The sequence below is a fragment of the Bactrocera dorsalis genome, chromosome 4, assembly GCF_023373825.1.
Source record: "Bactrocera dorsalis isolate Fly_Bdor chromosome 4, ASM2337382v1, whole genome shotgun sequence".
In the NCBI taxonomy this organism is placed as follows: Eukaryota; Metazoa; Arthropoda; class Insecta; order Diptera; family Tephritidae; genus Bactrocera; species Bactrocera dorsalis.
In genome coordinates, this window is record NC_064306.1 from 18184002 (window position 1) to 18211618 (window position 27617).

The 27617-nt window shown below is 36.6% G+C and overlaps 1 protein-coding gene across 2 annotated transcripts in view; it reads right to left on the bottom strand.

The window, feature by feature from the left end:
* Positions 1-27073, bottom strand: part of LOC105228303 (DEAD-box helicase Dbp80) — a 40593-nt gene extending 13520 nt beyond the window's left edge. Inside the window, exons 1-8 of one of the 2 annotated variants that reach the window (XM_049454662.1) lie at positions 26800-26860; positions 16397-16584; positions 16144-16335; positions 10422-10553; positions 9725-9782; positions 9464-9659; positions 5803-5917; positions 5569-5746 (exon numbers count right to left, since the gene is read on the bottom strand). In XM_049454662.1, coding sequence (XP_049310619.1) covers positions 5569-5746; positions 5803-5917; positions 9464-9659; positions 9725-9753 — 518 coding nt within the window. In that variant the 5' untranslated portion in view covers positions 9754-9782; positions 10422-10553; positions 16144-16335; positions 16397-16584; positions 26800-26860. Of the gene's footprint in view, positions 1-5568; positions 5747-5802; positions 5918-9463; positions 9660-9724; positions 9783-10421; positions 10554-16143; positions 16336-16396; positions 16585-26799; positions 26868-26918 lie in introns of those variants that run through there. The other variant, XM_011208085.4, reaches the window with a different exon arrangement.
* Between the last annotated feature and the right edge of the window lie 544 nt (positions 27074-27617).

A 27617-nucleotide genomic window follows, 5' to 3' on the forward strand; every position in this document is an offset into this window, starting at 1 on the left:
GAAGAGATTGAAGAGCTGCTTTTTGATCCAGAAAGAAAAACGATTTGGTGCGGTTTATGGGCTGGTGGAATCATAGGTCCATATTTCTTCAAAACTGTGTGATATCACAGCGTTAGACTTTTTTCTGTTTGGATATGTAAAGTCTAAAGTCTACCCGGAAAATGCCGCTTCGATTCAGGCCTTGGAGCAAAACATTACGCGTGTCATTCGCAATCTACGAATCGAAATGCTCGAACGAGTCATTGAAAACTCAATGGATGGACCATCTGAGACGTACCCGAGGCCAACATTTATAAGAGATAATCTTCAAAAAATAAATGTCAAAGAATATTCTTTCGAATGATAATAAACATTCCCCACGAAGTTTGAAGTTTCTGTTTTTTCTTTAAAAAGAACTAGGAAACCTCAAAATGGATCATCCTTTATAATCTTCGTTGATGCAATTAAAATATATTAATAAAACTAATTGAGCAAATGATCTTCAATATAAATTAATAAAATAACAATTTTGATTGTCTTCCATTTAAAAAATTTCGTCGAATAATGTGTGTTAAATTCTTTCACAACATTTTTATAATCTTGCAACATTTAGTATAATAATTTTGTTCACTTAACGGGTTATTATCTAAAACTAATCGAGATAACTAAGGTCTATATTAAGATATAAAACTCTTAATTACAGAGGAAACTGCAGTAGCAAGAGGCACTTGTGCGAGAAAAAATTTTAAAAAGTGGGCGAGACCTTGCCCTCCAAAACATATCTCCTAAACTACTAAAGCTACAACAACCATATATCGTCACCTGAAATGCAAAATAACGTATCATAAAAAAATTCTAAATTGAGTGTCTTATTTATTACGCTTCACTACTTCAAATTACATACATAATATTACATATGTTCAACATTTTTAGGTTCTGCACTCAGTATAAACCAGTTTTAACCAATATTAAAATTTTTTTCACTCATGTTCTATTTTATTTCGTGTTTCATTCATTCCACTGTAAATTTCCGAAAATGTTGTTACGTTATTTTGCATTTCAGGTGACGATATATATAATAAATAAATATTATAAAATCTTCTACCGACAATGTGAAATTAGTGAAATCGGATGATAACCCCGCTCACTACGCAAATAACGCTACTTTGAAAAACTGCACAAATATTACAAGAACTCCTACCGACAGTGTGAAAATGGATAATGGTACTGTTAAAAACTTATATATATTGGTATTGTCAAAAACTTTTAAAAGCGTGATAAATCAATAACTAAATACGGCAGAGTACTGGAGTACTCGCAACGTGTCATAAAGCATCGTAAAATCATAAATTTTTATACTAGCTTAAAAAAATTGTTGTTGAATTGCATGCTAAAATAAGTTTACGCAAATACAACTCTGAATGCTATGTTTCCGGATCGTTATAACTTATAACATTACAAGACTATGTGAAAGCCCTATTAAATTTTACTTCCATGATGGTGAGAAGTCTTAAATGGAGCTGGGTGATTTATACCGCATATATCGGCCATTTGTAAGTTATTTTAATAAAAATGAGAGAGCGTGCTTTTATTATAACGGTGCATATTTGTGTTTAGAATTGAATTGAATGAAAACTTGCCTTAGACCCTTTATAGCGAGCAAACATTATGTACCTGAAGGTACTTCCCTGGCTTTGACACTGGAAGTTGCAAGAGTATGTTCGGTTATACCCGAACTTAGCTCTTCCTTACTTGTTTAATGTGAAGTTTTCCATTTCTATCTACAAGTATTTCGGCAGTTTTAAACCTTGTACATTGCAAGAGCGAAAAATGTTCAGTTACACTCGAACTTAGGCTTTCCTTACTTGCTTTAATTTTTCTGCAGAGTCTGCCCCCATATAATCATCAGTTCAGTGTTTTCTTTTGCATATTAACAACGGAGTACGTAGTTTCTGAAAACCATTCCCCAAAAACTTAATATTTCAAGAATGCAATATCAACAGATTATAGCGGAAGAGAAGTGCTCGTCCTTGCGTCACTTTCTCCACATGAAAGTCTACTGAAGAGTAACTAGTAATCTTCAGTCATCGTGCTTGAAGCAAAATCAACAGTGAAAGCGGTTTCCACAGTCATTTTTTTCGGAAAAAAGTGTTCACTGTTGAAGAAATTGTTAATAAGTAAAGGATTCAATGGGATCACCATCCACCTGCAGCAATGGTTAGGTGAAGAGCCTCCTCTAATGACGTTACAGCTCTTCAATTCTATGAAGAATTTAGAAGATGTGATAAAGCCGGAGGATGGAGTCATGTGTAGAAGTTCCTCCACGTGAGGAAAGTTCCCTGAGCGCCATTCGCTTGGGAGTGGACTGAAGCGATTATTTTACATAAGGCTCAAACAGCTCACGACTCCAGGATGGACGAAACAAGGACTGAGACTAGTAGGTCCTTGTGGCATTTACTACAGTGGTCATATAAAGTAGCGCGTGCGAGATAGGTGGTGGGAGAGAGACTTCATCGCCGAGTCCTGACATTCACTCCGGTGGATGAATGCCTAGCCATAATCCGCATCAAAGAGAAGTTCTTTAACATTTCGCTTAATGAACGTCGGAGAATGAACGTCTAGCCACAATCCGCATCAAAGTGAGGTTCTTCAACATATCGCTGATTTGCGCCCACGCCCCGAAGGAAGAGAAGGACGATGTGACCAAAGATGCTTTTTATGAGTGCTTGGAGCGCACTTATAAGAGATGCCCCCGCCACGATGTCAAAATCGTGCTTGGCGACTTCAACGCCAGGGTGGGCAAAGAAGGTATCTTTGGAACTACGGTCGGTAAATTCAGCCTCCACGAGGAAACATCCCCAAATGGGTTGAGGCTGATCGACTTCGCCGGGGCCCGAAATATGGTTATCTGTAGTACTAGATTCCAGCATAAGAAGATACATCAAGCTACCTGGCTGTCCCCGGATCGAAAAACCACCAACCAGATCGATGATGTTGTGATAGACGAAAGACACGTCTCCAGTGTTTTAGATGTGCGTGCGCTCCGAGGTCCTAATATCGACTCGGACCACTATATTGTTCGCACCCGTCTCTGTGCAGCAAAAACGCACGCCAACAAACACAAGGAAGGTTCGACGTCGAGAAGCTGCAATCACAACAGACAGCCGAACGATTTTCTACTCGGCTTGCACTCCTGCTCTCTGAGAGCACTCGTCAACAACTCGGTATAAGGGAACTGTGGGACGGCATTTCAAACTCCTTACGTACAGCTGCAACCGAATCCATTGGTTTTCGGAAAGTGCAAAAGAACAGCTGGTACGACGAGGAGTGCCGCGTCGCAGCGGAGAGAAAACAGGCTGCCTACCTCGCAACGTTACGATCGACCACAACATGTGCGGGATGGGATAGATATCGAGAGTTGAAGAGAGAAGCGAGACGCATTTGCACACAGAAGAAGAAAGATGCCGAAATGTGTGAGTACGAACAGCTTGATAAGCTGGCCGACAGGGGTAATGCTCGAAAATTCTACGAAAAAATGCGGCGGCTTACAGAAGGTTTCAAGACCGGAGCATACTCCTGTAGAACCCCCAAAGGTGATCTAGCCACCGATGCCCAGAGCATACTTAGATTATGGAGGGAACACTTCTCCAGCCTGCTGAATGGCAGTGAACACATAACACCAGGAGAAGACGAACCCGATTCCCCAATCGATGACGATGGAGCAGACGTTCCATTACCCGGCCATGAAGAAGTTCGAATAGCAATTGCTCGCCTGAAGAACAAGGCGGCAGGGGCCGACGGATTGCCGGCCGAGCTATTCAAACACGGCGGCGAAGAACTGATAAGGAGCATGCATCAGCTTCTTTGCAAAATATGGTCGGATGAAAGCATGCCCAACGATTGGAATTTAAGTGTGCTATGCCCAATCAATAAAAAAGGAGACCCCACAATCTGCGCCAACTACCGTGGGATAAGCCTCCTCAACATCGCGTACAAGGTTCTATCGAGCGTATTGTGTGAAAGATTAAAGCCCACCGTCAACAAACTGATTGGACCTTATCAATGTGGCTTCAGATCTGGTAAATCAACAACCGACCAGATATTCACCATGCGCCAAATCTTGGTAAAGACCCGTGAAAGGAGAATCGACACTTACCACCTATTCGTCGATTTCAAAGCTGCTTTCGACAGCACGAAAAGGAGCTGCCTTTATGCCGCGATGTCTGAATTTGGTATCCCCGCAAAACTAATACGGCTGTGTAAACTGACGTTGAGCAACACGAAAAGCTCCGTCAGGATCGGGAAGGACCTCTCCGAGCCGTTCGATACCAAACGAGGTTTCAGACAAGGCGACTCCCTTTCGTGCGACTTTTTCAATCTGCTGCTGGAGAAAATTATTAGAGCTGCAGAACTGAATCGAGCAGGTACAATCTTTCATAAGAGTGTACAGCTGCTGGCGTATGCCGATGATATTGATATCATCGGTCTCAACACCCGCGCCGTTAGTTCTGCTTTCTCCAGACTGAACAAGGAAGCAACGCAAATGGGTTTCATGGGCTCATAATTCCCGTCCTGCTATATGGTGCAGAGGCTTGGGCGATGACAACAACCGATGAGTCGACGTTGCGAGTTTTCGAGAGAAAAGTTCTGCGAAAGATTTATGGTCTTTTGCGCGTTGGCCACGGCGAATATCGCCTTCGATGGAACGATGAACTGTACGAGATATACGACGACATTGGCATAGTTCAGCGAATTAAAAGACAGCGGCTACGCTGGCTAGGTCATGTTGTCCGGATGGATGAAAACACTCCAGCTCTGAAAGTATTCGACGCAGTACCCGCCGCGGGAAGCAGAGGAAGAGGAAGACCTCCACTCCGGTGGAAGGACCAAGTGGAGAAGGACCTGGCCTCGCTTGGAATATCCAATTGGCGCCACGTAGCGAAGAGAAGAAACGACTGGCGCGCTGTTGTTGACTCGGCTATAATCGCGTAAGCGGTGTCTACGCTAGTAAAGAAGAAGAAGAAGTGTCTCAAAACTGCCTTATCAACTTAGTGGATCAAAATATCCGAAATACTAGAAATCGAGTGGGTAGCATTGCGTGTAGTGTACATGCGTATATCAGAGAACTTAGCTTACAAATACACTGATATTTTAATGATTTGTGAACGTATGTATGTATGTATATCCAAAATATAACTTACTTAGAGCAATAAAACCCCTGTAGAACAATATATATAAGTCGGAGGGCTAGTACTTGTATTTTGTAAGTCAGTCTACATGCGTATCTCAGAGAACTAATCTTTTGTATGCTACTGTATGCGCCAGAGCTTCATTTGAAGCAGGCGACTAATAGGCTGCATATATTACGGTACTTCGGATTGTCAATGCGCAAATAAGCACAGTAACAGGAATTGAAAACTAACTGTGCTATATTAATAAAAAGTATACAAAAAGTTAAGTGCTATAGTACAATACATGTAGAGATAAAATAAAGGACTCGTCTACGAACAAAATCCCCGACATATACGATGTATGCACATATTTACGTACTACAAACATAAGTAACAACAGTTTTTTAATGACACTTACTTGTGAATTCGAATACATTGATCATGGTGACCTTGTGTTGCAATCATTACGTCTGCTTCGTCTAGTACAAACACTCGTATTTTTTTCAAATCAAAAACACGATACTTTAATCCCCAGTCCAAAATTTTTCCAGGTGTTCCAATTATTATGTGGTCCTTTAGTTTCGTGTTTGGAGTAACTTTAATGAAAATAATATCATTGTATATATTTTACTTTTCTACAAAACTCTCTAACCTTCTTCACCACGAACAGCAAATTTTAATTTAATTTCCGGACAAAATTGTGCCATTCGAGCAGCTACCTCACCAGTTTGTATTGCAAGCTCATAAGTAGGCGAAATACAAAGAACCTGCAGATAAGTTAAATAAAATTAAAATTCTTCAAGAAAATGAAAGAGATGCTCAAATGTTCTTTTTAATCACATTTGCCACAGCATCAATAGACTACTAGAAGGCTACTGCTGAGTTTTGCACACGAGTAATTTTAAACTCTCTATCATATACTTTTCAGCAATATAACATATGAATTCTCAAATCTTTCTGGATTTAATCATAATTTATGGGAAAAAACATTATAACTATTTGAAAAGCTGTCTCTCTTTGGAAAGGCAAATAAATATTCGTCTTTCTCTTCTCATTATTAAACAAGAACCATTTAAACCTATTCAGAGATCACTTGACTCGCAACAGCACCACTTACAACAAACACAGCAACAATAGCGTATGTAGATAGTTAGTATACAAACACTCTTGCTTTTAGAAATTCCATTTTTTAGAACACTTTGAAAGAAAAACTCAATTTTTAGCGAAAAATGGCTATGCATTCAATGAGAAAAATAAAAAAGAGCATTTACACTTTTTATTTCTGCTCTCTTTACAAATATATCAATTGCTATATAAGAAACTTTAATTAGAATTACGTGAACGTGTTATCGAAAACATGTGGGCTTTTTTTGTGTTATAGAAGCCATAAGCTCCCCTAAGCCTCCATACAAAGTATGATAAATTTTATGCTTTTCGTCCTCGTTCGTGTGATTGTAATCGATTCGCAACATAACCGAACAACGATTGTTGAACATGAATTGAATGCAGCTGCGCCCGAAATTAGCGCTTTCATCACATTTATTTTTAATTAAATATTTGAAATATGCCTGCCTATAAAGCTGTCTTCGATTCGCCATTTTTCTGCTTTCTTTTGTTCTCTTTTCAAATACGTAAAAGCAACAGCAAAGTTTTCGAGTTGAATATTTACAATAGTGTATGCGAATACCTGATTAAAGTAGTAAAGCAGTTATCTTCAATTATACTAAGTGTTTTGCATATTTCGGATTAGTTTTGCTATTTTAAATGGTATAAATTTATTTTCTTTTTTCTTGTAGTTTTAAAACTTAACTTAAAGTAATTTATAGAGAAAACGAAAAAATTATTTCTTCACTAAAAAGGAATATAGTTGGGGTACTCACAACCCGTCGTAAAACATCGCAAAATCGTAAAATTATAAATTTTTACACTTGTTTAAAAATTGTTGTTGGATTTCATACAAAAATGAGTTTCGAATCGTTATAACTTATAACTTTATTAGACTTGTGAAAACCCTAAGTATTTTTGCCCTTGCGTCATAAGTCATTTTAGCGCAGAGTTACACGACAACTGTTGTCCTTTTGTTAGAGCATTTGTTCGACTCGTTGCCGACTAGAAAGCAGCCAGTAATATATTCAATATAAAGTATGCAAAATTTTAATTGAAAAATATTTATAAGACGAATATATTTACTTGAATGATATATATATTATATTTTTATTTTTGTCATTGTCAAAATAATAAGTAATATTTACTAAACGTCACATTTAATGAAAGAAAAACACTAAATAGTAGGAATCAATATTCTCAATAACGAACTTTCTAATTCTTTATTTTAACTTTAGTAGAGAATTGGACTTTTTTTACAGCCTGGGATAAAAGACCTCCTTTTGATGACGACCATGGCAAACAAATTAAGGATTACGATTTGAGAGCATGCGCCTGGAATGTCCGGTCCCTTAATTGGGAAGATGCCTCTGTCCAGCTGTTCCCGTGAAAATAAAAGCTGACAAATGCCTTGTGGCATTTACTACAGTAGCCATATAAAGGAGCGCAATGTGGGGTTGGGAGAGAGACCCCGTCGTCGAGTACTATCATTCACTCCAGTAAATCCGCATCATTTTACATATCGCTGATATGCGCCCACGCCCCGACGAAAGAGCACTCCTGCTCTGTGAGCACTCGTCAACAACTCGGTATAAGGGAACTGTGGCATTTCAAGCTCCTAACGAAACCATTGGTTTTCGGAAAATGTAAAAGAACAGTTGGTACGATGAGGAGTGCCGTGTCGCAGTGGAGAGAAAACAGACTGTCTACCTCGCTACAATCGACCACAACACGTGCGGGATGGGATAGATACCGAGAGTTGAAGAGAGAAGCGAGACGCATTGGCAGACAGAAAAAGAAAGAGGCCGAAATGCGTGAGCATGAAGAGTTTGCTTGAAAACTCTACGAAAAGATGCGGCGACTAACAGAAGGTTTGAAGACCGGAGGGGGTTCTTGTTGAACCCCCAGAGGTGATATAGTGACGGATGCCCAGAGCATACTAAAATTATGAAGGGAACATTTCAGCAGCCTGCTGAATGGCAGTGAAAGTATAACGCCAATGAAGAAGTTCGAAATGCAATTAACAGTCTAAAGAACAATAAAGCGGCGGGGGCCGATGGATTTCCGGCCGAGCTATTCAAACACGGCGGCGAAGAACTGATAAAGAGCATGCATCAGCTTCTGTTTAGAATATGATCGGACGAAAGCATGCCCAACGATTGGAATTTAAGTTTGTTCTGCCCAATCCACAAAACGGGATGTCCCACAATGTGCCCATGAAAAGAGAATCGGCACCACCTCTACGTCGATTTCAAAGCTGCTTTCGACAGAACGAAAAGGAGCTGCCTCTAAGCTGCTATGTCTGAATTTATTATCCCCGCAAAACGAATACTGCTGTGTAAACTGATAATACAGCGAATCAAATGGTTCTGGTGGTGAACGAAGGCAAGACGAAATATCTCTTGTCATTAAACAAGACGTTACGAATTTTCGAGAGAAAGGTTCTGCGAAAGATTTATGGTCCTTTGCGCGTTGGCCACGGCGAATATCGCATTCGATGGAACGATGAGCAGTATGAGACATACGACGACATTGACATAGTTCAACGAATTAAGAGAGAGAGACATACTCCTCTTACCAATTGGAGCAGGCATGAAGTTCCCGTCACTTAAGTCGACTGCGCAGTGCGCAAGTTAGAGGGTACGAGTAGATTGTGTCTTGCCATAAAGGCGGGTAGCGCACTCATGTATTGGTGGAATTGTACTACATATTATGATCTTAAGATATCATTCTCAAACATATCCATAGGAGAAATCTCTCACTAAAGTCCAGCTTTGTCGAAAATACTCTTACCCTGGCCCTTCCGATCGAACAATTTAAATAACACGAACATATATTCTTACAATTACTGCTGGCCAAAATAAAGCAAACATATAAAATATTCAATAAAACCGTGTGTGCAAAAGCAAAAATTAGAAAATGTTTCCTAATATTAACATACAGATCGGGAAGTCAAACTGTCTTTTATGAAAGCTCGCTTTGATTGGGTACTGAACAACCTTGAACTTTTTTAATTTATTTTAGAATGAAATGCTCTGAACATACATTTTTCAAAATGAGTTTGCCTTTTTTGTTAATTTAGTTTTTACGTCCAGATAAGGTGAAATAACTTACTTATGTTAGCAAAAATTTAAAATACAAACAGCCCGAACGTTTATACCTAGCAGTACAAAGTTTGTGTTACTTTGTTTTTAAAGTTATATAAATACCTGTGGGAAATCCAATTTGATATCAACCCGACTCAACATTGCTAAAACAAATGCGGCTGTTTTACCGGTTCCAGACTGGCTTTGGGCTATCATATTTTGGGGAGGGTCCGCAAGTAATGTTGGAAGTGCTGTTTCTTGAATTTTGGAAGGTGCATTAAACCCCATAGCGTATATACCTTTTAACAGCTCGGGCTTTCTAAAAATAAGAACAATATATATGTATGTATTAAACAATTAATGAAAAATTCATATAAAACACACCTTGATGTTTTAAAAAAATTCCAAAACATCGTAATTTTGTTAATGTCGTGTTTCAAATCTATAACAGATTATTGTATTTTAAATCAAACTGTCATATTTATATTAATAATATAAACATAAAAAAACATAAAAATATTATCATCTTCTGTTGAAAATTGTTATAAATTAAATTTGAACTCTAATTGTAAAAGACCAAATTGCATTACATTACACTGTGGAACATTTTTGGGATTATTGTCTGGGGGGTGAAAAATTCCAAGTCAGGGTGACGGACAGGTGGTTCGCGAGTTATGTTAAACTACGTTTTTGCCAAAATGTTACAACTAAGCGAAAAAACATCAAGATAAGGAAAAAATTTAAAAGGTCATAAAAAAACTGACACATACGAGCCTTATACCTTTGAGGGTTTTACTATACTGACCTAGTACCATCACCCTGACTTGGAATTCCTCACCGCCCAGATTAGCTGTTGTACTGTGTTATCAGTTTCCAATTTAAATTAAATCTTACATGAATATTACCACTTCTTTATCAAATATGTATATAATTATGAGTATTCAACTTAAGACTTTTAAACTTTAAAATTATTTTAAAAAGATCTATATTAAGTTTTTTTTTAAGAATTTGTGAATCAGTAATTGTTCCTTTTTTATATAAAAAAGTTGTCAGAGAGACAACAAATACAACAATAACTTACAGATGCAACGCTTCAAATGTTTTTACGGAATGCAGTGGAGATTTGGGGTCCTTGCGTTGTACTTCTAAATCCAAATTAGATTCAACAAGTCCTTTTCGAATTATCTTGAGAAGCAAACTTGTTTCAGCAGCACTATAAAGAAAAACTTGTAAAATAAATATTTGGAACTCTCTCAATATGCGAAATGGAAATGATATGTTCGAGCAAGCAAATAACTTCACCAATATTGCGACAGTTGTTTTTCTGCAGATACTTGATAACTAGATACTTGATTGCTGATAATTATACTACAAAATTTTTGCGTTGAATTGAATGAGAGAACGGCAAAACTTCATATTAAAAACCATTCATATATTCATTCTTCGAAGAAACTGTGAGTGTATATTTGGTATCAATAATACAGTGAAACCTCCCACAAGCAGACACTGACGGTTCCACAATTTTTGTCCGCTTATGGGGGGGCCCTTATAGGAGTGGGCGAATAAAAATTTTACTAAAATTTATACACACACTACTTTTTAAATAAATTAGATTTCTTGGTAATTTAATTTATACATATATTTCATTTTTATTGCGAATTGGAACTTATTTATTTACGTTTGGACTTTTAAAAATTCCTTTACCGTAGTTTGTCGCCACTTTCCTTGTTTCTGTTTTATAAAACAGTTTTCAAGATGACTCCAAATTTTTGGCGTACTGAAATCCAGTAACGTCGTCACTAATGAATTTTTTAATGCGACGAAGTTGTTTTAGTGCTTCAGTGTATGATTTTATTTGACCCGCATTCTAAGCGCATACTTCATTTAGGTCTTCAGTTTCTCTGTCAGATAATTCGTCAGTAACCGTTTCGTCAATAACAATGTCAATATTATCATCTTCTGTAGTAACAATTTCGTCGGTTAACACAAAATCATCGGAATGCTGTCCTTGCCCATTTTCATTTAAAAGCTTTATCAAAGCCGATAACGTCGATTTGGGAATATCGCCCTCTGCATCGAAGTCAGAAATTTCGTTCAAACTTTTTTGGAAACCAGCTTTTGAAAAACAGTTTTTCATTGTTTCCATCGTTACGTTGTCCCATGCAGTCTTAATAAAATAAATAGCCTTCAAAATGTCAAATGTTTTTGAAAGTTTGTTCATTGAGTTGTGGCATTGTCCAAAAATAGTAAAACTTTTCTCATCTGAGAGCCCATTTTTTTATCAAACCTTAGTAGTAATTTTACGAGACATTCAAGCTTTGGGATTTGACTTCCATTCAACTGGCAGACTTTTTATATCGCATTTTTTAAACACGCAAGGGCATGCTGCCCTCCAGTTTTATCTGCGTTAAATATATCTTCTGGTATGAAAGTCACATTATGTCGTTTCCGCCATTTTTCCAGCCATCCATTTGATGCCGAAAAAGTTTGAACTGCTAATTGACCCGCAATTTGTTTAGCTTTTTCCTTTATAATAGGGCCCAACACTGGTATATTTTGATTTCTGGCTTTGACAAACCACTCAAAACACAAATTGTCTATTTTTGAACCATCACTATTTAAGAAGATTTTTTTTATTTATGTTATCACCACTCAACCATATCCTTTTGATTTCTTCCTTTTTTTCACAATAGTGGCAGCCTGGGATTTTCCAATATCGAATCTTTAAAAGCAAACAAATAAAAGTAAAAAAAATTGTACTTTTATAAAGCACTAACCTTTTTCCGAGTGCACGAAAGTTTTGCAAAGACAAATCAAATGAATCTTAATTTTTATTTTTTTCATGTTAATAGCTACAAATTGTTACATATAGATCCCGTTACATCTTAACATGTTTATGCTTGTCCTCACAGTTTAACATATGGTGTGTGTACGAGTATGTACTCATATTACTCGTATATACATAGATTTCGGCTGTTCGGTTAGTAATCTACATTTACTTCAATTATTGGTCTTCGTTGTCCTAAAAGAAGAGTTTCGCGTCCACCCATCAGAGGTTTTTACTGTTTTCTTTACACTTTCGTTCAGTAAACGAAGTTTCTTGTCCCTTGTCGAGAGGTCCGCGTCCGCTTTCGAGAGGTAATGAAAATAAAGAGTAGTAAAAAAAGTGTCCACGTCCGGTCACGAGGGGGTCCGGTTGTTATAGTGGAATTTGTTCTGAAAACGCAAAGTAAAACTTGGTTCCTTTTGTCCGGTTAAGAGGGGGGTACGCGCATTGGAGGTATCCGCAAGTAGAGGTTTCACTGTAATATATAATATGTAGTTATATGGTATTTTATTATTGATGTGTAGATTCCCACAGCACTTCTTCTCGTCATTTATTCTATGACCTTTTGCTTCATGCCCGAGAAAAGTGTTGTGGGAATCTACACATCAATAGCCATAAAATTTGTTACAGTTTAACAATGCTAATCGAAATATTTTAGTTAAATTTCATTTATGCTGGTATTGTTACTGATGAAGCGAAAGCATTTGGCGAGTCGAACGTTTTGGCGAAAATTCGATATATTCATATTATGACTGCGAATGAACACATTAGCTTAACTTTTTTGTTGCCATACTAAAATAATTGAGAAAAGTCCCACGAATTCATCCGAAATTGGCATTTTTAACGCCTTTAAACTGAATATTGTTTGTTTTCAAATTATATGGTGTTATTTAAAAAAAATCAGTAAAATGTTTAACAACGTGAATTTATATTTTGAAGATGTTTATATTGAAAGGACAACAAACAAATTACTTGGGCAGCGACGGTTCATCAGGGATCACTACAATCCCATGGAACTTTTTTCTGTATTGTAAGTATATATTGCTATAAAAGTGCATACACACATATAAATTTAAGGAAAACTTTCGATTAAGCAAGGATGCATTTATGTATGTGTTAGACAGCATAAAAGAAAAATGATCGATATGCCTATCGTTGGCAATATCGCTAATGTTAAAATTGTGTTGCGTCCTCAGGTTTTTGGCTCAAGAGAGCTATCAGCAAATTTAATTGTTGTTTTATTGAAAATACCAGTTGTTTTTATGATTGAAGATACTTATATCTACTCAATTGGAATAAAAAAAAAAAACAAAAAAAAAAATAAAAGAATTGTTGGAAAAAAAATTTATTACGAAAAATCAAATTTTTACATAAATTAAAAAAAAAGTGAGTTAGCTTTCTTTTTTGTTTTGACAGTCATTATTAATGCATTTGCATAACAAAATACAGCTAAGTTATGATTTTTTGCAAGAACAAGCCTGTGTTTGACATTTTATGTGCATTTCCAAGGCTGAATCAACAATTCGGGCAATGGTGGTTTCGTCAATTGCCGTGGGTACAATTTATCATATCTTTTTTTATAGCCTAATAAAGTGTAATCAATTGGCTCTAGTAGTGTTTGGTCAGCATTTATCCATACATATGTTTGTGCTGAAGCTCTTAAGGGGTTTGGGGTAGTCAGAGGCACGAAAAAATGAGAGTTTTCAGTATTTTTTGCTACTAAATCATGTTATTTTACAAAAGTAGTAATATGGCATTATTGTAGAATGTGTTGACTTGAAGTCACGAAAATTTAAAAAAAAAATTAATTTCCAAAGTTATAGTTGTTTGTATTGACCCTGTTCCAAAAAAGGTACTTGCGGTGACTAGCATAAGTCCTTGGAGATTCATCTAAAAGCAATCGGACAAAAAAAAATTAGTTTATAAATAGATAATCCCGGGCCTGATCGAAGGATTTTAAGTAGCAACTAAATAAATAAATTATTACGTATTATTATTTCGCCTTAAAAAATAAGTCTTTATCAGGCGTGCGATCAGGATATGGTAATACGGGGTGTTGATGCAAGATATCAAGATATGGAGGATCTAGCCACAACTCATTTGTGTGGAATAATCATCGGTGTTGTGGAATCTGATAGTTGTCGGAATCAGAATTGAAACCGATCAAAAAAAGCAGTAAGTGTCATGAATTCAGACATTATTGGTTTGATATTCGAAACAGAATTTGTATCGGTTTTGGGTGTCACGGAAACCAATTTTATCGGTTTTGCTGTCAGAAACAAAGCAAGAAGATAGGCGCACACAGATTTGAAATGTAAGTTAAGAAATTAAGTTATTTTATTGTTACGAATTGATTTATCTTTATTTCTATAGGAGAAAACATAAGAATAAAATGAAACGAAATGTCTTAATTATTAAGTTTTGGAAAAAAATGCGGATATTTAAGGAGGGAGCCTGCTTTAGAGGCTTAAAAAATCGATTTTTTTTTTTGATGTTTTTTTTTGGGAGGGAAAGAAATAATTGATTAAAGCGAAATTTCTAGGGTTTAAGTTATCACCAAAAAAAAAAAGTTACTTTATGTTGTTTAAACATATGTTCAAACTTAACTTTTCTTAGTTTGTTTAAGTTTAAATAGAAGATAATTTAATGCCGAAGATAATAAACTCTGCCACAATTCCATACGTTTAGTATATCCTGCCCGCCAATTAAAAAAAAATCGTTAAAATAAAAAACCGAGTCAAAGTTTTCGATTTCTGCCCAAGCGCTCATATTTGTATCTGCCAGACGCTCGGCTGCTATTTCCCTTCTAGCTTCGAGAATATTTTGAATTCCCATCTATAACTTTACGGACATATTCTTATATATTTTTTAAAGAGCTGAATTGTTTTTTGAACAATTTTTTGAAGCTTCTAAAGCAGGCTCCCTCCTTAAAGAAGATTTACAAAACGTAATAAACGTAACTTAGCACCCAAATGCCTCTTTATTCATTCGATAAATATCATCTCTTAAAATCTTTCTTTAATTCGGAACTCATTAAAAACTTTAATAGGATTGCTTCCAAATGTATACATTTGCAAGCTTTGTCACATTAGTAAACAGCTGGTTCGAATATTAGTTTTGCGTATGTTCGAAAAGACGAAAATCCAATCAGATTCTGTGACACCATTGATAATCAGAATTGGTTTGCAATTCTTGAATTCCACAACACCCCTGAATAGCTCATTAAAAACATATCTGGAGCAAACATACCAAAGAGAAGATCATAATACGGTTTACTTATGTAACTACAATTTATATGTGTATGTACATACATAAATACTAAAATTAAATATGTTTTAGGTGATTCTGGTCATCCACTACACGAGTATCCATGGACGCCTTTCCGAAATCAAATTTTAGTAAAAAACATGCAAAGGCAAGGAACGTAGTTGAAAGGACAATTAGAATGCTGAACTGCCGTTTTCGTTGTATACTAGGTCAACGTAAACTACGATATCCTCCTAGTAAAGCAACTGTGATTGTAAATGTATGTTGTGCTTTACACAATATTTGCAAACATCACAGTGTATGTATGTATGTAAATGATCCTGAAGAAGAAACTTTTGTTGATGTAGCAGTACCACTGGAACCAGTTGAAGGAAACTTCAGTGGAACAGCAGCAGATCATCGCCGAAGACAAATTGCGAATGCATTGTCATAGTGTAGTTGTATCGCTAAAATATATGTATGTATATGTAACATACAATAAAATAAGTAAAATTAATTTTGAATTGCAAGAAATGCGTTTTTTTATTATGATTTAAGTTTTTTTAATTCCAATTCCATTAATTTTATTTAAATTTTTTCTTTAAGTCGCCTATTTTTTTCAATATTTTCATTTTTTTATATAGCGCCAATTTTTCTTTTTTTAATTCGTGAATTTTTCTTTTATATCTTGAAATTTCATTGCACACCGAATAAATATTTTTCATTATACCTTGTGGCTTTCTTGCGTTTCTGCTTGTTTCTCCAAAGCCTTCATACGCAAATTTTCGCGTTCCAACTCGTCCACGGCCTGCTCCAAAGACGTTAAGCTGAGTTGGGTGTAAGGTCCTCCACCTGTGGCTGTAATCTCTTTCCGATTTTCTGAAATTTTTCATTTTAATTTCAATTTGTAGTACAACCAAACCTATGACAAATTAATAGAGATATGTACATACATATATTCAATCAAAATTGTTTATTCTTACCATATTCCATTCGCTGCCACTACGATTTGGAGGGCCGATATTGTTTAACTCAACCGCAATACCTCCCCACAACTCCATCCTATTTTTTTTTTGTGGAGCCAAACGGCGCCATTCCTCTGGCTAACTCAGGATTTATTTCCATTAACTTCACCATTACCTCAAATTGCTTCTGAGTAGTTCGTTTTATTCTAAAAATAATTAAATTTGTAATAAATTAAATACAATAAATAAATTTTTAAAATTTTACTAACGTTTTCTCCATTCTTAATTACACTCTCGAATCAAATAAACGTTCGCCAAACTTTGACAGTTGAGGCGAAACGAATTTTATAAATTCGGAAGTGGCAATGCCAAATATTCATTTTCGCAGGTTCTTTCGCCACTTTGTGGCGAATTTACTATGCGCTCCTTGCTCGCAATTCGAAATTCGCCTATAATTTCATTCGCTTCGCTGGTGTAAATACCAGCCTTATACTGTTTTTTCCTTTTTAGGTTTCACTCGCGAATCAAATAAAGGTTTGCCAAATTTTGACAGTTGAAGCGAAACGAATTTCATAAATTCGCAAATATTAATTTTTGCTAGTTCTTTCGCCACTTCATGTCGAATTTGATATGCGCTCGCTACTCGTCATCCGAAATTCGCCTAAAATTTCATTCACTTCGCTAGTAATACCAGGGGCCCTATTCTGTATCTCGATTCGAAAGATAATTCTATTCGAATTTAATATTCGACGCGAATGTGTTTTAGCATTTTGTAAAGAAAAAATCGAATTAAGCTTATAAATATGGGGAAGTTGTACCACCCTGTGTTAGAATTTTCGAATGCTAAATGTCAAAATAAAATTAAATAAGTTTAAATTTATTTCAAAAATATGGATTCTATTGCATTGTGGAAGGAGGACGTGGAAATTATTGAGAAAAGGATTACGAGAACATATTTAAGAAATGAATTTAATATTATGGAATTATTGCAAAAAAGGTATGTAATTTGTTATAACATATGTATGTATGGATTATGTTCGGTTATAAACTGTTTTTGCATTAGGGATTATAGTTTCATACAAAACTTTAGACTTTCTAAGGAAGCCTTTGATTATGTCTTAATAAACGGGCAGTAGATCCAGCTATAAAACTTGCTGCTACTTTCAAATTCCTTGGGCAAGGGGGCTATCAACATCAAATAGGGCAAGACCGGTTTGCAGGGTTAGCACAGTCCACTAAATCTAAGTGCATTGTAGAAATTGAAAAAATGTGACCGAAGCACATAAAATTTGAAATGAACTCACAAGAAAAGCATGAAGCTAATAATTATTTTTATTCAAAATTTGGATTACCAGGAATAAAAAGTGCTGTTGATGGAACTCGCATCCAGATGGTTAAACCAGTAAAAGATCAACATCTCTTCTTTAATCGGAAGCTAAAGCATAGCGTCAATGCTATGGTGGTAAGTTTACAGTACGACGTTTTATTTCGACTTATTTATTATTCTTTATAAGTGGATTTTGACCATAACATGTTTATAAGAGCTGTAAATGGAGTTTATGGTGGAGCAGCGCATGATGCCCAGGTATGGAGTCTTTCAAACGAACGACTATACAAGCTATTCAACTACAAAAATGGAGATAAATCTTCATGGATAATTGGTCGGTGATTTTATTCAAACTGCTTGTACTTATATTTTTATATTAGGTTGTCAAATATCTCCTTTCCGCCTTTTCGTCTTTTGAATTTCACGGCTATGTATAAAGCGCTACAAAGCAATTCCCACGACAGCCGGTTCTACGCACCATTAGATCGCCGAAATAACAGCCCTTGGTCGGATAAAATCCGAGTTAATTCCGGTGCGTAGAACCGACTGTCGTGGGAATTGTCAGTCATCCGTACTATTTCGAGGTGAAACATCCAAACTAAGAAGAATTAAACAGGGGGTTCCGCAGGGTGGTGTCCTCTCCCCGCTACTGTTTAATTTCTATATCTCGAAACTTCCCCAACCACCAGAGGGGGTTTCCATAACCTCGTACGCAGATGACTGCACGATATTGACGACGGGCAATGGAATCGATGGCATGTGTTCGAAAGTAAACAGCTACCTCTCCGACCTTTCTCGCTTCCTCACCGCACGAAACCTCCAACTTTCACCCACCAAATCCACAGCGACCCTATTCACAAACTGGACGAAGGAGTACAGACTTGAACTTAATATTGCAGTCGATGGCGTCAAAATTCCGACTGTCAATAACCCTAAGATTTTAGGCGTAACCATTGATAGTCTGTGCTCCTTCTCTCCCCCTACGACCGCGATTATCGCCAAAGGACAGAGCCGCAACAAAATCCTCAAGTCGCTAGCCGGCAGCACATGGGGAAAAGACAAAGAAACGCTGCTGGCAACATACAAGGCAATCGGCCTTCCGGTCCTCAACCATGCAGCACCAATATGGTCGCCGGGATGCAGTGGTACGCAGATGAGGAAGCTGCAGACCTGTCAAAATACAGCACTCTGGACCACGACGGGATGCCTCTTGATGTCTCCCATTGAACACCTCCATAGTGAGACGCGTATGCTACCGGTAAAGGAGCATAACCTACTCCTCTCCAGACAGTTCCTGCTGGGTTGCTTCCGTAGGAATCACCCTTGCAGCCACCTGCTTGGAGCAGAACCGCCTCCCAGGAGTATCAAGAGGTCATTCCTCGACTATGTCGATGACATTAAACAGTGCGCCGACCCGACTTCGGACGCAACAAACTTTCGACAGGCACTGACCGCCATTCACAGTGGAGCCATCAACACCTTCACCGACTCCCTTCCCGTGAATGGCGTTCTTGGAGTCAAACCACCACCTATTGCAGACGAAGAGCTCCAGTTGCCGCGAGAAACGCGAGTGACCCTAGCGCAACTTTGTTCTGGATACTGTAGCAGGTTAAACTCCTACTTATCCAGAATCGACCCCGACATACCCAATGTATGTCCTGCAGGCAACGAGTCCCCGCATGACACTGGCCACCTCTTTGCATGCCCCACAAACCATACCCATCTAACACCTTCCTCCCTTTGGTCCGACCCCGTCGAAACAGCACGTTTCCTGGGCCTACCGTTAGATGACCTCGACAACACAAACAACCCTTACCATCCTAACGGGGATTAGCTAACCGTTAATAACAACAACAACATCTTCGAAAGGTCTTGACATAAACTACAAAACGACGCTATGGATGATTAGTTTGGATATTGCGTTCAACAGTTATAGACGTGTGAACATGGAGTTCACTAACGGCGAGTTTCGCGCTATTTTAAAGTTGTCCTTCGTTAAAGGCAAATCCGCTAGAGAAATGTTCCGAGAGGATAATGGTGTTTTGGGGGATGGTACTCTATCACTTAGAACTGCGGAGGAATAGTTTCGATGATTCAGAGCGGGCAACACTATGGATAAGCCAGCCGGCGGAAGACCTGTGACGACGAATACCGATCAAATTATGGAAAACATTGAGTTAGATCGGCATGTGGCATCTCCTGACATCGCCCAGAATATGGGAATTAGTCACCAAACCATTTTAAACCATCTGCAAAAGAATGGATACACAAAAAAGCTTGATGTTTGGGTACCGCATGATTTGACGCAAAACGGAACGAACTCGACCCATTTTTGAAGCGGATGTTGACTGGCGACGAAAAATTGATCACATACAACAATATCAAGCGAAAACGAAGGCCAAACAGTGGCCAAGCCGGGATTAACGGCCAGAAAAGTTTTGCTGTGTATTTGGTGGGATTGGAAGGGAATCATTCATATGGCCAGACGCTTAATTAACTGGTATTAACATTTAACATTTGTTCCTTGATTTTAAGTTTTGCAATTCTTATATTGTTCCTCTCCCTGTCGCTTTTGGTTTTTTACTCATGATTTAGCATTGTAAACTTTAGATTTTGTCTTTCTAGTTCTATTTTTTCTTTCATTTGTTCAACAAGTTTCTACGATCTACTACGATTTTAAATTGTAATTCATGTTTTTTTTTTAATCTTAGTACAATCACTGTGAAACTTGGTTTATCCAGCGTCTTGCATTTTCAGATTGTTTTTATTTCCGGTACGTGACCGCACAGTGCTACATTTGGGTGACGTTTGGGGGCGAGAAGATGGTGTTAAAAGTGGAAGTTTTTCAAAAATCTGCAAATCATTTATGTCGTTCTGAGTGCTTAGATCCGTTGTTTCACATTGATAGCTTTGTGTGACTTCACTTGATCCCGCACCGAACTTTTGAGCATCTACTATCCCATCTACCGCTTGGTTTAACTGCAATAAGTCAAACTCCCTTAATTCGACTGAATTGAAGGAATGAACTTTTGCAGGACCACCACCTCTCCCCGACATATGCAGTGTATTTTTACGCGCTTTAGCCTTAATGTGGATTTTGTAATCCGCCCAAACCTTAAATGCAAACATGAATAGAAATCAAAGCGCAGGTATAATAGCAAAATAATTTTGTTCACGCCTTTTTCCATGAAGGTATGTCCCGTATGTGTGGTCAATCTTCATTTAAGTTTTCAGTCCACCACCCCATAAATGTTTATTAGTTTGCTTAGCGTCTGCACATTTTACATAGCCTTCGGTCAAGTTTGGATGTGACAATACTTACAATATACTTACATATACTTACATATTTTAAAACGTTTTTACTCTACAACTCATAAGCAAACGAATATTTTATGCGAAACTCCAACAAATTTGACAATAAAGTTCGAATTACATGAGGATTGAAAATGCGAAAATAGAGTTACCCAATACAAAAAAGTCGAATTCGAGAAAATTCATTTTCGAATCAAGATACAGAACAGGATCCCAGCATTAGACATTATTTATAATAATTTATAATAAAAGTACAAACTCACTATATTGGGTATACTGGGGCCACGGTAAAATCATTGACTTTATGTTTGGCATAAAACTAAAGTATGATTTTAATAAGATCAGTGACAAATTGAGAATTAGAATATTTCACAGGTTCGTTGTGTTAAAATCTTCAGATACATGTGTTTATTAATTTTTTTTTTATTAATCAAGTCCAAATGTCCAACTCCAGATGCAACCATAACATTACCCCCACAGTGCTTTACCGTTGGCAATACATGTTTTCCTTACGACTCTTCATTTATCTTTCTCGACACTTTTCGTGATCTATTCGAACCAAATATATTAAATTTTGATTCGCCGGTGAACACAATGTTTTCCCAAAACCAATACGGTTTGTCTAAATATTGTTTAGCAAACGCCGACCTTCTCTTTTTATTAACCTTACTTACATATGTATGGCTTACGACGTACGATTCGTCTATGAAAATCAGCACTAAAAAACACATTCCCTACTGTTTGGGGGTTTATTTTTTTTTTGAGTACATTTCAAAAATGGATAAGCACATGTATCTGAACATTTTAACAACAACATTTAAATTTTAAGTGTGCTTAAATCGGCTGTTAATAGCAGCCACTTCTATTTACAACAGGATAACGACCCAAAGCATGTTGTACGTTACGTTACGTTTCCAGTACGTTATTCGAAAACATCGAATTTCAACAAAATAAGGCTAAAACCCTGGATCATCGACTTAGTGGGTAAAATATCCGGAAATAATACCAAAACTCGAATGGTGACTATGCGCCAAAAACCGCTAAAACTATTGTAATTACTTTTGATTTATATAAATATTCATTGGTGTATGTAAACTTTTTTGATATGAATTAGGCGCATTTTAATTTTTTTTTTATTTTTGTAAACATTAACATTAAATATGATATGCTAAAAAAAAAATTAATAAACACATGTATCTGAAGATTTTAACACAACGAACCTGTGAAATATTCTCAATTTGTCAGTTATCTTATTAAAATATGATATGCTATATTTAATGTTAAATATACATCTTTTGAAATTAATAGAAAAATAACTTTAAATTTATTCATTTTATAGCAAATAAACGTGTCGTAATTTAATAGAAATAGGTGTATGTAAACTTTATTTGTTCACTGTACTTTCATATCATAAATAAGATTTATATTAGAGATGAGCGATATTGCGATTTTTAAATCACTGTGATTTCAGTGATTGCTATTTTTAAATCACTGTGATTTTATATTGCTATTGCGATCGCAACTAAATAGACGTTCGAACGTCGTTGTTGTTGTTGTAGCGGCAGATTCTGCCAATTTGACACTGTTTGGCCGAATAAAAGTCCGGGTCTGTTCCACTTACGTAGACCCGACTGTCATGGGAACGACGGAAACATTTTGTCGTTATTGGCGGCAAATTCTCTTTTGGCTCCTGTAACTCGAGTCAAGTTTTTCCGCCTTTCTTTTCACTACATTTTCGCAAATGTTGGAGTGGTTCGGCTACCTGACACTTAGAGCGTATTGCATAGTTCATTTATATGTTGGTATGATGGTTTCACACATTTCTTAGAAGGAATTACCATTAGTGTGGTTGATAATTTGTTTGTTTAGTATACCCGCTTTTAATATTTTCAAGACCAAATAATTAACGCGAGTTTCCTAATCTTTGGGAAAATATTAAAAACGCGTAATTTTTTTATTCCATCATTTTTTCTGAAATTAATTAGTTACAATTCTTGTTTTCATCACAAAAAGCTTTCAAATTTGGTTTTAACAATAAGTAAAATTAAAAATTTTATTAAAACAAATTAAAATATTCCATTTTGATTATATTTCATCTACCACTTCAAACATCACACTACACTTCTTTTCCTTGATACATTTCCTGCCATTATTAAAAATTATAAGAACGTTACACTCAAAACTTCAAACCGCTATGACGAAAAATAGCATATACGATATATACAATATCCTGAAGAAAGTTGTTACTTTTCTGCTATTTGCTATTGTGATCGTAATTCACAGGTTCGAACTGCTATCGTAAATCACAGGTTCGAACTGCGATCACAGTTTCGAACTGCGATCACAGTTTCGAACTGCGATCACAGTTTCGAACTGCGATCGCAATCACTGGTTCGAACTGCGATCACAATTTCGAACTGCGATCGCAATCGCAGTTCATAGAAGCGAACTGCTATTTATAAAAAGTGATCGCAGTTGCGATTTGCGATTTTTCAATCACAGTGAAAAAATCACCGGTAGTGAAATATCGCTCATCACTAACTTATATACATGTCGGGGACTTTGTTCGTAGATGATTCCATTTTGTTTGTATCACTTTACACTTTTATCTTACTTTAATAATAACTACACTTTATATTTTTATAAATATGGCAAAGCAAGATCCGATTCTGCGAGGACACAGCACAGCAAAAGCACCTGACGGTTTCTGCCTCTCTTCTTCCCATTCGCAGAATACGATCAGACCTCACTCAATATCAGTTTCTCTGTTCCTGCTGCTATACTTATTTGCGCATCTGCAATCTAAAGCTTTTTAATATATGCCACCTATGCGTCCCTTATTTCAAATAACGCAAATAAAGAGATACATATGTTTCCAGCTAGCTTAGTTGATATATGTAGCTCTAATAATTTGTCCATATGTACAAAATATATCCGTATAGAGGAAACAACATACCAAACTTTCTACTAATCCACTGAAATAACCATATACACTATACAATTCTCATAACAGCCGGTTTTACGTTACTTGAACTGATTTGAATTTTATCCGCAAAGTACTATTTTTTCAATAATCTATCCCTGGTTGGGCACAATTCCGATTTCTTTGGCGCCGCGATCTGAAGGTACCGTCCTGATTAAAAAATTGTTTACGAGATATTCGACTTTAAAGTTCAAAAATTCCCAAAACACTTCAACAAGCGATTTCACCACTTCCAACACACTTTACGCAAATTTTTCACTTGAAATTAATTTAATTAAACTATAAACATTTAAACAAATCCACATATTACACGTTTTGTATGTTTATTACCTAAGAAATTTTTATGTTAAAAATTACATTTTACACTCGAAGTGAACATGATTTATGTGCTAAAAACTACGAGCAAATGGAGTGCTGCCATATGATAAGTCAATTCGCTAAAATTTCTTTTTCGCGAAAATTCCTCTATCTACGCAAATGGATATTTTCTTTTTTAAATTTAATAAACAAATAAGAAATTTTATATACACCCGGTCAAAGTATCGGGAATTTATAAATAAAATGAAAATTTTTCAATCATAAGCCAACTTTATTTTGTCGCCTTCAAAAAAAAATAACACTGGCCGAGCGAGTACTCGGGGTGACTGATGTACTTTGGCGTAGTACTCCTTTATGCGTTGGCGGCCTTCGGCCGCGCTCTAAAAAAATAACCCTGGCCGAGCGAATACCCGGGGTGACTGAACTACTTTCGCGTAGTACTCCTTTCTGCGTTAAAAATAAAAAATACATATATTGACTTTTTGTTATAAAGTGGTTATAATTTTTGGTTATCATGCACTCATATTGAAACAAAATTTGAGTTTTCGTTATAAATTGGATAAATTTGGTTATTATATATGTCAGCGATTTCCATTTATTTTTGATGATACATTGGTTTGTATTTTAGACGACGATATACGTATATATTATTATATTTAAAATATGAGTTTTGAATATAAAGTGGTGTTGTTGTTGTTGTTGTTGTTTTAACGGATATGCTAATCCCCGTTAGGATGGTAAGGGTTATCTGTGTTGTCGTCGAGGTCATCTAACGGTAGGCCCAGGAAACGCGCTGTTTCGACGGGGTCGGACCAAAGGGAGGAAGGTGTTAGATGGGTTGGGTTTGTGGGGCATGCAAAGAGGTGGCCAGTGTCATGCGGAGACTCGTTGCACGCAGGACATATATTGGATATGTCGGGGTCAATTCTGGATAAGTAGGAGTTTAACCTGCTACAGTACCCAGAACGAAGTTGCGGTAGGGTCACTCGCGTTTCTCGCGGCAACTGGAGCTCTTCATCTGCAATAGGTGGCGTTTTGACTCCAAGAACGCCATTCACGGGAAGGGAGTCGGTGAAGGTGTTAATGGCTCCACTGTGAATGGCGGTCAGTGCCTGTCTGAAGTCTGTAGCGTCCGAAGTGCGGTCGGCGCACTGTACGATGTCGTCGACGTAGTCGAGGAATGACCTCTTGATGCTCCTAGGAGGCGGCTCCGCTCCAAGCAGATGGCTGCAAGGGTGATTCCTACGGAAACACCCCAACAGGAACTGCCTGGAGAGGAGTTCATTATGCTCCTTTACAGGAAGCATGCGCGTCTCACTATGGAGGTGTTCGATGGGAGACATCAAGAGACATCCCGTCGTAGTCCGGAGTGCTGTGTTCTGGCAGGTCTGTAGTTTCCTCATCTTCGTGCCACTGCATCCAGGCGACCATATCGGTGCTGCGTAGTTGAGGACCGGCCGGCCGATTGCCTTGTAAGTAATATAAAGTGGTAATATTTTTCGGTTATCATGCACTCATATTGAAACAAAATTTGAGTTTTCGTACTGTACTGTATACTTTACACTTTATTACGTAATATTATTATATAATATTACTTATTTGCTTAATAAATTTAAAAAGAAAATATCCATATGCATGAATAGAGGAATTTTAGCGAAAAAGAGGAATTCTGCGAATTGCCTTATCATCACATGGCAGCGCTCCATTTCGTCGTAATTTTTGGTAAACAAATACGAGTGTAAAATGTAATTTTTAAAATAAAAACCTGCTAAAAGTGTATAATGTGGATTTATTTAAAAGATTATAGTGTAATTTAATTAATTTGAAGAAAAAAATGTAAATAAAGTGTGTTTATCGTGGTGAAATAGCTTCTTTAAATGTTCGAATTTTGCGAATTTTTGAACTTTAAGGTCGAATATCTCGTAAACTAAGCGTTTGCGGACCCTATAACCCCATATGTTTTTTTAATCAGGAGGACTTCCTCTTTCCAACGGTACCTTCAAATCGCGGCGCCAAAGAAATCGGAATTGTGCCCTAAAGTTACTATTTATGGATGTATTCTTTATCTGGAGAATGAATTGGCTATAAATGTATACATATATCATTTACCTTGACCATACCCATTTTTACACCAAATTGTTAGATTGTACCGACAAAGTTATAGGCACGGTTGTGCCTTTAAAGTGATTAGTTCCCGTATATAACAAACGGGCAGATGCATTTCAGTAGTAAATTTTTTAAGTTCTAATGTGTTCTCGATGAACAAACTTCGTAAAACACTAATTCAGGTTGCATTCGCTATACCTACAATAATCGAGTTAGTTTGTTAGTTTTGTACATTAGAACTCAATTATATATTTTTTCTGGCACAACTCTTTATTTATTCCAAAAAAGTCTTACCAAGTTTAAGAGTGTAATTTTTGCAAATTTCATGCAATATTTCTCTTAAAAAATCAACTATAAAGTAAATTAAAGTTTTACCTGGGGACGTCAGCGTTTTCTTCAAATTTGTCTTTGTCATCCTCCTTCTTTATTTCTAGACAATTAACCTAAAACATACACATGTTTTAATATATATTTAATAAACGGGGGAGTCATACCAATCTAGATATTTCTTGATCCTCAGCTTTCTGAGCCCAATCCGACATAGTTAAAACACTGAAACTTGTTGTTCCCCGAAATTACTCTGTCATTAACGGCACCTAAACATTTAGTGATGTGTTCATACTTACAGGCCTCATCGACTTGCATGTCATATCGATAGAATTGTGACGGTTGTACACTGATCAAAAAGTCGCGACTACCCGAAACTACAATTCAGTTAAGTAATTTTCATTATAACCCTTAACTACATAAACATATTTCCGATGATGATCTTCAGATTAAGAATAATATATACTTTAATTTGTGAATTTTTTAACTTCATTTCTAAAATCTCATAAATATGTGTATAACCATCAGTTTATACCCCGAATTCGGAGGATACTATACCAAAGCAACAAATCTATTGCCATTGCCGTTGCTAAATCATTTGCGAAAAGGCGTCGAGTAGGTAGGTTTGAGCTGATGTAGCGCATATTTTGTGGTCTTCAACTGTTTAAATTTTGAAGAACTGCCTAATACTCGCTCTACTAAATTTAATATTACCGAAATGAAAATGCTGTCGGTATAAGTGTAAATGAGATGTGTTGCGTGTTCGAAATTTTTATAGAAACGAAAACTAATTGGTCAAACTTCTACAGGGACTGTTGATTGCTTTCAATATATGGTTTACTAATTAATATTCTGTATATTGTATA